Below are 12,431 nucleotides of genomic sequence, written 5' to 3' on the forward strand. Positions count from 1 at the left end.
ATTGCCAACACATCTGAAAGAAAAGAAAAGTAGGTAGGGCTGATCAATGTAAATAATTATGTAATAAATTATTATTTCAGACATAATTATATCTACTAATATTACAGAAATAATGTGTAAAGCTAACATTTTAGATCAAATAGGCTACTGGTAATTCTCACCTTGCACTCTTAGTTTTGATTAGAATAGGCCTTACATCACATCTGGTCGAGTGGTCTTACTGCAAAAGTTCCTGTAATATTATTGTCCAATGGAAATGACTGACTTCGGGTCTGTCGTTTGTCATAGATAGTTAAAAGGAGGTAGGTGGCAGTAAACGGGTCAGCCAGAATAAGCTGCTGTGGGAACTAGACCTAATGCTAATTAGTTAAGGACATGCGAGACTAGCCTAAACTTAATTACCTTTACTAATGAAAAAATAAAATATCTACATATCCATTCAAATATATAAAATACTCAACTGTTCAAAAGTGTGTGGTAAGATTTAATAATTTTATGTAGGCCTATGCATTAAAGGAATAGTTCACCCAAAAAATGTAATTCTGTCATCGGTTAGAGTTTCTTTCTTCTGTTGAACACAAAAGAAGATATTTTGAAGAATGTTGGTAACCAGACAGTTGACGACACCCATTGACATCCATGGTATTTTTTTTCTTACTATGGAAGTCAATTGGGTTCATCAAAATATCTTCTTTTGTGTTCGAAAGAAGAAAGAAACTCATACAGGTTTGGAACAACATGAGGGTGAGTAAATGATGACAGAATTTACATTTTTGGGCGAACTATCCCTTTAAATGTATCAAAATTGACAGTAAACACATGTATAATGTTACAAAAGATTTCTATTTTTATTTCTATAAATAAATGTTCAGCTTTTCATCACAGGAATAAATTATATTTTAAAATATATTTAAATAAAAAACAGTTCTTTTAAAATGTAATAATATTTCACAATATTACTGTTTTTTACTGTATTTTTTGGTCAAATAAAGTCAGCTTTGGTGGAAAAAAAAAACTTTTTCAAAACATTACAACTCTTACCGTCACCAAACTTTTGTACATTTTTTCAGTTCATGCATTGAATCGAAGTGCTAGTGCTATGCTCTACCGTTCAAGCTAAAGGAACACGATGTTTCAAAATTCAGAAGACACGTGATAAGGCTATACACACATATCATTCATTTTGTGTGGATAGCACTCAAAGTGTGAGTTGGACGTACACAATTTGAGCACTGGGGGTGAGGCTGGCAGAAAGAGAGTGTATGTGGCATGATGACCACAGTCAAGAAGTGTAGTGTGAATGTGAGGGGTGTTATAAAGGCTGTGTGGAAATGAGAGGATCAGGTGTTATACTCTAATCCTTCATTAACGATGTCATCTCTCAGCTCAGTGCGGTCTCACTCTCACACCCTCAGCGTGACGATGATGCTGCAGTAGCGCTAAATTCATCCAAACAGAAAGGTGAAGGTAGTGTTTCATTGCATTCATTTGATGTATAATGCTATTCACTTTTCAAAGTGAATCATTCAAGTGTTTCCTTTGCACAAAGGTATTTCAAACTTCAGTGTGCTTGCTTTTGTTTGATGTCATTCGCACTCCATGATTATATTGCTTTTGCTTTGTCCATTCTCTCTCTGTCTGCTTCTGTCTCACGCTCGCACTCCCTCGCTTCCGAGCGACGCAAAAGAGGTCATAATTGACACTCTTTGTCATGATTGCAGCAGGGACTTATGTGCTAATTATTTTGATTCACGAGTCATAATAATTGGACGCGTTTCCCATAATTACGGCTTCGCCTTTCACAGTCATGACATGATTTGTCTGAATGGTGTATTAATTGTCTGTAATTTTGATCGGTTACTTGACATACACATTGACATGTCGAATGTATGGTGAGGAAGTAATGATGGTGGGAATGAGTTATTTTGTGTCACTTCTTTCCCCCTCCCCCCAAGCCTTGCAAATCAAATCTCGCATGACTGCAATAACTGGGAAGTTATGAATGGAAGCACCGCTTATTATGTGACCGTCTCATGAGAACAGGATCTCTGCTATTTTTTTTCCTTGTCCTTGTGTGATTATAAATAGATGTATATAAATATGTGATTTTTTTGTGGTCTGCCAAGCCAAATGTTTGTATTTACTGCGATAGTAAGTGGCAGACTTTGAAAACACAGAGACAATCTGCTTCATAAGAGGTGTTGTGTGTGGTTCTCAGTTTGATGCTCTCTTTTTTTTTTTGCGTACTTCAGTTTAAACATAGCAGAGGCATCAGACTGAAACAGACACTGAAAGCTGCTGACTGTCTTCTGAGTGACTCTCAGGCTGATTACTTTGACATATAGAAGAACAGTGTATTTCAGTTAATCTTTCTGTGTTAAACGCCTCAGGACTGTTGACTTCGCACTGGCTTTCTGGGCAGTCATGTGAACTACAAAAAAATGATGGCCTATCTGTAACACTTTTGGTGTTTTGGGCAGTGTTTTTGTGGGAGTAATATAATTCTTCTTTTGAGGAAATAACTATATTTTGTTAAGCATCTATGATGTTGTGAATAATGCAGTGGTTCTCAGTTGATTTGGGTGGCTTTTCTGGACCCAGATTTATCCAAAATATCCTTAATGCGAAACTTTTAAATTATATTATGATAAACTGCATAGACTAGATTAGAATATACAACATTACTGTTTATTTATTTGTTTTGTGTTGATATATAGCTTGAAATTTGATGGTTTCATGCTATGCGCAGCCAATTATTCTTTGTACGAAATGCATTGTACCTGAGCATTGTATATGAAATCATGTAGAGAAGAGTTTGTTTGAGTGCCTTATTTATTTAATTTAGTATTTTTTGCTATATTCTATCTGTTATTGTATATAGGTGCATTCTATTTTTTTTCCATTAGCATTGTTTTTCCCTGCCGTCTACAATGCAATGAGAACAGACCCCATTTTGGGGTTTTGACCCACCAGTTGAGAACTACTGCTGTATTGTACACGACTACTGTTCAAAGGTTTAGGGTCTGTAAGATTAAAAAAAAAAAAAAAAGAATTAAAGGGATACTTGACTTCAGCGATTAGCATTAAGCTCTGTATCAAACCCGGTAGTATTTTCGAATGACCGAGCTTCCCTCCCTCATGTCCTCCTGAGACAAGAGATTTATGTATTCCTTGTCTGGAAAAAAATGACGCAGATGACGCAAAAGACGTCATTTTGCGTCATTGGAGGCTTTCCTGGCCAGAGGCTAAAAACTACAGCCAGTAGTAGGAGCTAGTTCTGCATGTTTTCAACCCGCCCATAGAGGGTGGGATCTCACTCACAGAATGTACAAATAGTGTCAGCCATCTTTTTTTTTAAGCTTAGCTCAGGCTCTTGCTCTGTGGAGAAAGCTGAGTAGTAGGGGTGACCATACGTCCTCTTTTTCCCGGACATGCATTCTGCTTCACGCGGATCCCAACCGAGACAAAAACACGGGAAATTTCTTAGCAATGCTAAAACGCACATCAACCGATCACTTTTTTTAGCGTTCATGTTTTAGCGTTCACACTACATTCAGATTCACCGATCGGAATGAATTCAGTCTGATTGAAACAAAAGGTGTGCATGTAAACATAATGAATGGCGACCGCAGAAAGCAAAAGCCGAATCCCAGACATCCCAGAAGTCTATTTTTTTTCATGAAATTAATAAATATTAGTTATTAGTATTTGTTTGTTTCTGTTTGTGATAATAATATATTGCCTCAATGCAGTTAGCTATTTTTGTTTATTAGTAGCTTGGTAATCTACATTTATGAAGTTTTAAAGCTTCCTCAACACTGGCAATGATAAAGCACCATGAATCAGTGATTACACCGCTAGAAAAGAGGTGTTTGTGATCTGTGAATGTGACTGAGCTGTTGTGATGAAGACTTGGACCCAGTTTACATAGGTTAATGTCACATGATGGTTTATTCCCTGCTGAGACTCAAGTGAGAGTGAGAAAACAGACTGTTCCTGTCTCCGTTATTCATAGCTTTAATACCAGATTCTTGTATTGATCAAAATAAACTGTATTCACTGTGTGAGAAGAGATTAGTTTAGAGATTTTAAGCTTCTCCATCTGCTTTTATCTAGACATTTGTATTGGTATTTTTTTATTAATAACTTTACCCTCACCTGTGGGTCATACTGTATAACAAAGTCAAAACAAAAAAGCCTTTCTAAGATATTGGACTATCTTTCCCTATAGTGAAGATGATTGTGCTTAAAGGGATACTTCACCGATTAGCATTAAAGTCCTTGTGAACCGGAAGTTGCAAACAACTTTTCTCAAGTGTTGTGACGCATTTCCGAGTGAAAGGGAATATTGAATAGAGGGCAGGGTTTTACTTCAGCGCTCCTCCTCTCCATCTCTCGCCCATAGCAGAGTAACGGTTTGAGGGGAGTGGTTAAGCGATTAACCAACTCAAGCCATCAAGTCTATGTCATCAGAAAAAGAACCATTCCAGATCCGGAAGTAACTTTTCAAACTTTGATTAAAGATAACTTCGGTAAACAATTTTTTTCCGTGTATTAACTTGCACGGATTAATTGTTCACCACAAGACAAGTAATATTCGCTAACAAAGTAAATTGGGTCAATTTTGATTTCATGCTGACTTTAAGCTTTGTATCAGTAGAAAACCTGTGGTATTTTTGAATTACCATGCTTTCTCTGCCTCATGTCCCCCTGAGAGAGATTTGTGTATACTTTGTCTAGAAAAAATCTGACGCAAAAATCATCATTTTGCATCATTGGAGTATTTTTGGCCAGAGCCAGTAGTAGGAGCTAGTTCCGCATGTTTTCAGCCCGCCCATAGAGGGTGGGATCTCACTCAAAGAATGTACAAACAGTGTCAGCCATCTTTTTTTTTAAGCTAAGCTAACAGGCTCTTGCTCTGTGGAGAAAGCGGAGTAGTAGGGGTGACCATACGTCCTCTTTTTTCCCGGACATGTCCAGCCGGGATTGCCCGGGCTCTTCCTCCCGACCGCCAAGCAGGTCTCGCTCTTCCGCCCATCCGCGCATCAGACCCGCGCACCAGACCTCGAGATCGCCCAAAATGTCCGGGACTCGGCTCCTGCTTTCCGCAGTCACCATTCACTACGCCTACATTATTACATTATTTGACACTGACACGTGCCAGCTTTGCAGGTCATGCATTCTGCTTCACAATGCCAAAACGCACATCAACCGATCACTTGTTTAGCGTTCATGTAAACACTACATTCAGATTCACCAATCGGAATGAATTCAGTCCGATTGAAACAAAAGGTGTGCATGCAAACATAATGAATGAAACCAAAAGCCGAAATCCCGGACATCCCGAAATCCGGCGTGCGAATCCGATGCTTGTTGCCACCCGCACGAGCCGCAACCATGGCCGCAACACAGCGAGGAACAGCCGCGGACAATGGAGGAACAAAAGGCGTCCGGAGCAGCCGCTGCAGCAGAGGAGCGAGACCCGTCCGGCGGTCAGGAGGAAGAGCCCGGGCAGACTCGTCTTGGAGATTTATGATTGGAGATTTACGGCGTCTTTTCAGTTTTGAGTCAACTAGTAGCCTATTTGTATCAATTCTTTCAAATACTGACCTCTGTAACCAGTAGACGTGGCCTCGTAGGGCAGCGAAGCAAGTGTATTCTGTGAGTTGTTGACTTACATCAACATGAGCTAAAAATAATTTTTTTGGCTTTTCCTCAGTCTAGAAGGCACTAACTTCTAAAATAATTTCACATTTGTACTACATACATGACCCAATTTAAATACACATTCATCTTTCCAAGATGAAGTATCCCTTTAATTGAATTCAATTTACAGTTGTAGTGTATTTTAAATCTTAAATGTATATATTTTTTGAAACTGCACTTGAAGGTAATTGTCAGGTTTATGTTCTGTTTGTTTGTGTTTGAGGGTCCATTTAAACGACACCATTTTTAACTAAAAACTTTTTATTCGTTTTGGCAGTTCATTTACACGACAATGGCGTTTTGGGGGCTTGAAACTTGCACTTTTAATTTTAAAATGAGTGCATGTGCAAGTTTTTGAAAACAATACTGTTATTGTCTCCGTGAAAACTACAAAAAAACGCATTTGTGAAAACAGTGACGTCATGCGCATGCGTATTACATGTTCAGTCTATAAGCGTGTAGTATTTCATTACAAAGTCACATCGTCAGCTACTCGCTTGGCAGCATATTACAACATTTTTAATTGATTTCGCAGACGCAGATCCATGTGAACAGGGAATGTTGTCTTGTCTTCTATATACAAAAAAAATAACATTTTAGTACATCGTTGTCGTGTAAACGTACCCTTAGTTTGGTTTGCCTTTTCTGCCTGTATGTATTCACTAGTTAGTTTCCCTGGTTACTGATTGTTACGCACCTGTTTCAGTTTCTGTTGATTTAGGCTCAATCCCAATTCACCCCTTGCCCCTACCCCTTGTTTTCGAGTGTACCCCTTGGCCCTTAAAACAGAGTTACAATGGCCAAGGGGTTGAAATATTCCCCTACGAAATGGAACAACCCTTCATAAACCCGATACGTCATCAGTCGTCGATGATGGCTCTGACGTTATGGAAGCGACGAGGTTTAACAGGATTTCTTCATGACAATGACTGACAACGATACCAATATGCTGTCCTCCACTGTGGCAATCTCTGTCGTATGGGCTGTTGTTATTGTAAAGCGGAAGTAAATGTTTCAATGTAAAATACATGGCTATAATTGAGTTATTGACTGTGTTGTGTTTACACGATAACCACGCGATGCCGGACTGATTCACTCACTTTATAAAGACATGTGAGAACAAATGCTTTTTACTTTAGTTTAGCTTCATTAACGTTACCAGGTAACTAACGTTAGTAGCGAAGCAAGCAACGCTGTCTGCCTGCTTACCGAGGCAACATGCTAGCGGCTGAATTAGCGATCTCTTTTTTATGATTGTTTTGAAGAAAACCACCATATTAGGAAATACTTACATTTGTGACTTTCTTACACCGTTTGTGAAGCCATCTCGCCGGTGATTCGCGATGCATTCTAGGAACTTTCTCATAGCCGTTCGGAGTGTGCCTCTGAAAAATCTCCGTTTCGAGGGCTATGTAGCCCTACCCCTTCGCCCTACCCCTCCATCGCAAAAAGAATCGGGACACCCTACCCCTAGACGTGAACGCGCAAAACGGAGGGGCCAAGGGGTAGGGGCAAGGGGTGAATTGGGATTGAGCCTTAGCCTCCCTAGACGTCAATGTTTTACGTGGTTGTTTTTCTATTATTATTATTCCTGTTACCTCCTGCGTGTTCCAGATTGGTCATCATCATGTCATGAAAATGTACTCTAATTACAAGTACACTTTGTGATAATGTCAATCATTTTTTTTATAGATTTTAAATCATTATGGTGTAATGCTTGTTGGTCATGTTTTAAAGCAGTACGTTATTTTGATGTGTTGACTAACATACTAAAAGCACGTAAAGTGCTCGATTGTCATTGTCAGTCATTCAATATTATATTTAAAGTTAATATATTTTAAATGTACCAAATTGCAAATTCTTAATTACAAATATGTAATTACAAAACATCAATTCTAATATATTATATATAAAAATAGAAAACATACAAGCATCAATACAATTACATTAAAGTATACTTTAGTTTACCAAAAATACTTGTCAGTACATACTGCACACTTAAACCACATTTCAAAGACAAGAGTAATTATGATATGACATATAAAGATGAACTTACGTCCTACTTTAATGGGTCAAAAAAGCTCTATAAAGTTCAGCTAATTTTATTTAATATACATTTAAACTATAATACATTTTCATTATTTGCAATTACATGCAATTAAGTGTCCAAAAACATTACATTTAGTTTACACTTAAGTATATTATTTTAAAATATATTATTTCCATTATAAGTACTCTATTTAATAGTATGCTACAAGGACTATTATCCTAATAATTCTTTTAACAGCATCTTGAAGATCGGTATACTGTATGTGTCATGGTTTGCATTGTGTATTTGTACAGATTGTATTTTGTTAGTTTGTGATATTTTATTACAGCCTCTGTCATCTTATCTAACAGCTTACATTTGCTTGATAAACGTCTCTAGCTAGAATAGTTCGGGCTACAACATGCAAAACTGCGTCTTTATGTTAATTTTTTTTTATGTGCCACTGACACATTAAAAATCGCCTCAGATTGTCCATCCATGTTTGACTCGAAAGGGATTTTTCTATGAGCGCTTCAAATCTGTACTGCAGAGGCTCACCATGTGAACAGGATTTAACCCATTTTGATGGCTGTGCCATATTGCATTATAAATTATTAACAGCCAAGGCAGCCCTGCATTATGTCTGCTAAATTATGTTTGCTAAATTATGCGTACTGCACGATTGTCCTCTGGTTTTATAGGTTTTCATTGTGTGTGTGTGTGCATTCGCGTGTGTCTCATATAGGTGTGGTTAACATAAAGCATCCAGCACTGTGAGGTAATGCTTCTCCCTCTTGCTTGGTCAGGGAGTCTCTACAGATTCATTGCAATGATCCAATTCATGTAATGTTGCTGAATTGCATGTTTGTCAGTTATTCCCTTATCTCGTCCCAAGGGATGAAAGCACTGCCCCCCTCCCATCTCTCCATGCTCAAGCTTTTGCAATTCAGCGTTACTATGGTAACAGTGTAGACCTGCCTTTGCTCCTTTCTCCCCAAGTTCTTTAGAATCATTCCTTGCCAAAGTTCCACCAAACAGTTTTTTTTTTTTTTGCGGCAAAGAAATTGCGGCAGAATCCAATCTCTTTCTCTCTCTTTTCTATCTCTAGGTTTTGTTTTATATATCAGCAATGACCAGAACTGACGCAAAGTAAGACTGCATACATACGAAGGGATCACAGAGACCAACACAAGCTTCTCCATTGTGGTCGACCTGTCAGAAGAGAAGCGGAGGAGTAAACGAGTGCAGGAAGAACAAAAGGAGTGTGCGAGGACAGTCGATGGATGCTGCCCGGATTGAGGGGACAGCACATTCTCATCTGACGAGGAAAAGAAAGATTTCAAAATTGAGTCGAAGGACAGAAACTCGCCATCAGGTAAGCTACTTCGTCCAATCAGGTTGAAGCATTGAATGGCCTTGAGGCTGAGGTTGCATGATTAGAATCAAGTCTAAAAAGAGAAGGAGGTCAGTCATTTCTCATCTCTTTATATCTATACTATAAAAGAAAACAAATTGGAGGAGAGATAGATGGGCAATCAGTGATGTTTCTGTATCTCTCTCTCTCTCTCTTTGCATCTCTTGCTCTCTCCTGTAGGCATGGTGTGTGAGAAGGGCATTCAGATCCTTCTCACCATCGTGGGTGCTTTCGCATCCTTCGGCCTGATGACGGTGGCTATCGGCACAGATTATTGGCTGTACTCGCGGGCGCTCATCTGCAACAGCACCGCCAACAACTCACAAGATGATCCCCATAATAAAGACAAGAAGGACCCCGGGGCCTTGACGCACTCCGGCCTGTGGAGGATCTGTTGTCTGGAGGGTCAGCCACTATCTTGGCTCTTGGTTACATTGTAGGGGTGGCATCTGTGTTTCTGTGCTATCTGTGCACTTATTTGGAGAATTGGAGGGCTATGATTTATTAATATTTGCCTCCACTTGAGTAGTCCTATGATGATACAGTGTTTATACTAAAAATAATACTAGGCCACAGTTTGATAAACAAACAATAGTACATCAGATGGTAAATCAAAAATAGTTATGTAACCTACATTCAAATATGTGACGAAGTCTTATATCACTGGTTTTCAAACTGGTATCCATGGGGAAAATTAATATTTTCTGTCATAGTTAATGTTAACTTAATATATTGATTAAATATTAATTATTAAATAACATAATTTAATGATAAATGTTTTTTTAAAACGAATGCAGAATTTGATGGTTTCAGTATAATTTTTATTCTACAGACTTATGAGATAAACAGTTATTTTATTTTATTGACAGCCATAGTTTTTAACAGTAAGAAATGAAAAACAAGTGTGCCTATAATTTCATGTATATATAAAAAACGCGTATGTATACACAATTGTTTAAAAGTTTGTGATCTGTAAGATTTGTGAAATAGTTTTTGAAAGAAGTCTCCTATGCTCATCAAAGTCGCTATTATTTGATCAAAAATTCAGTAAAAACAGTAATATTTGAAATATTGCCATTTAAAATAGCCATTTTCTATTTGAAAAGATTTTAAAATGTAATCTATTCCTGTGATGGAAAATCTGAATTTTCAGCATCATTACTCAAGTCTTCAGTGTCACATGATCCTTCAGAAATCATTCTTATATGATGATTTGCTGCTCAAGAAATATCTTCTTATCATCAATGTTGAAATCAGTTGTTCTGCTTACTATTTTTTGTGGAACATGATACATTCAGGTTTCTTAGATGACAAAAAAAGTTAAAAAGAACAGCATTCATTTTTAATAGAAATCTTTTGTGACATTATAAATGTCTTTACTGTCAATTTTGATCAGTTTATGCCCGGTTTCACAGACAAGGCTTAAGATAGTCCCAGACTAAAATGCATGTTTGACCTGGTGTACCTGAAAGCAACTTGCCAGTTCCATTGTTTTGTAAGCCACGTCTGTGAAACCAGGCCTTAGTGTCTTTGCTGAATAAAAGCATTCATTGAAAAAAAAAATCATACCCCTAAACTTTTGAACGGTAGTGTATACGTATAATTGCGGTAACAATATAAAATGTTATATTCATAATATCACACTATTTTCAATATTTATATTATAGGAAGAGGGTCCCTCGCAACAGGATAGTCATGTCCCCTGTCTTGGAACATTTTACAGGCATGGCAATGTTTTTAATTCCAAAAATATACCAAACATAAGATTTTTATTATTTACTTTAATTATTCATCAAATTAATAGGATCTCACAAGCTTCACATAATGCATATTATTAATCTATTTTCACAATCACAAGTTGCCTTTAAATTGTTCTGAAAATAGCTAATATGTCTGTATAAAAATGGAATTCTTATTTTTAAATGGCATTTTAGGACACCCAGACAGCAACAGTGTGTCGGCCCACATCTGGCACGCGCGGAATCCACATGTACCAGGTGTGACGCTATGTTGCTGTCTGGGTAACTAACACACACAGTATCATAAAACCTACACACGTCCTGAACCCTGATGAAGAGTTTTGAATTTAGGAGCGCAGCCCAAAAATGAGGTAAAGGCCTAATTAAAAGGCTGAGCAGATTGCATTGGGAGGTCAACACAGAGGGACAGCAGTCGTAGTCTTAGGGGTCGTTCTAGCACCTCATGTTCTCACTCATCCCCGTGTAATACGCTCTCCGCTCCGCCTGCAGCCAGCCATTGTGCTCTTCTAATTTAGCCTTATGGCTAAGCTCTCTGATAACAAAGCATTCAATTAAAGATAAGCCTGGATTCCCAATCATCATAGCGACGCGGCCTGCTTTTTTCGGCCGTCTCTCTTTGTTTCTCTCTCTATCTCATTAAAGCCCCGCATTCCCTTCTTTCTTTGCCCCTTTGGTCACTGCAGTATTACAGCACTCTTGGCATAGTTTAGAGGTCAAGACATCCTTGCTTTCCCGAGGGATTAGAGCCAAGATAGATGCTCAGTAGAAACACAATTAAGAGCAGGTGAAGTGGAAAGCGGAATTTTTTTTTTTGGATCTGCATAATAAATGTTGCAGCTAAATCAGTCCAAACAGCAAATACTACTGGCTTCATGATGATAGGTGCGCTGATCGTCACATCACCCCGACTCAATTCTAGACGCCTCGTCCTGCCCTTCATCTAGGCTCCCCTACTGCTGTAGCAGTCGATATAGCAGAGGCCAATGCTACTCTCAAAGCTAATGAGTTGCTTTCATGTGTAACATAGCTTAGATCGCTGGCTCTACAAGAGAGAAAGCAAGGTCATGGTAAGCAGGTGAACTTCCTATTGGACCAATTTGGACTAGCTTAAATTTCCATACTGGCTTGGTGCTAGTCTTAAAGGGATACTTTTCCCAAAAATTCTCTCATCATTCACCCACCCTCATATCATCCTAGATGTATATGACTTTCTTTCTTCAGAAGAACACAAACAAAGATTAAAATATATATATATATATATATATATATATATATATATATATATATATATATATATATATATATATATATATACCTTTGAGTACATATAATGCAAGTGGATGGAACCCTCAAAGTTGACACCCAAAGTGAACATGACGGGAATCCGTACGGCCCGGTTTTGTTTTGTTTTTTTGAAGCGTAAACGATAGGTGCGTGTGTGTGAAAAATACTAATATTAACAATTTTTACACTACAAACCATTGCTTCCGCCTGCCTGTCAAACACGGGTTCATGAGTTCAC

At 38.0% G+C, this 12,431-nt stretch overlaps 1 protein-coding gene across 3 annotated transcripts in view; it reads left to right on the forward strand.

Annotated features, from left to right (window-relative positions):
• Positions 1-12,431, forward strand: part of cacng8b (calcium channel, voltage-dependent, gamma subunit 8b) — a 28,510-nt gene that overhangs the window by 9,098 nt on the left and 6,981 nt on the right. Inside the window, exons 1-3 of one of the 3 annotated variants that reach the window (XM_079626897.1) lie at positions 1,164-1,461; positions 8,844-9,110; positions 9,330-9,554. In XM_079626897.1, coding sequence (XP_079483023.1) covers positions 9,332-9,554 — 223 coding nt within the window. In that variant the 5' untranslated portion in view covers positions 1,164-1,461; positions 8,844-9,110; positions 9,330-9,331. Of the gene's footprint in view, positions 1-1,163; positions 1,468-8,843; positions 9,111-9,329; positions 9,555-12,431 lie in introns of those variants that run through there. The other 2 variants (XM_079626898.1, XM_079626896.1) reach the window with 2 other exon arrangements.

The sequence above is a fragment of the Phoxinus phoxinus genome (assembly GCF_949152265.1).
Source record: "Phoxinus phoxinus genome assembly, chromosome: 10".
Lineage (NCBI taxonomy): Eukaryota > Metazoa > Chordata > Actinopteri > Cypriniformes > Leuciscidae > Phoxinus > Phoxinus phoxinus.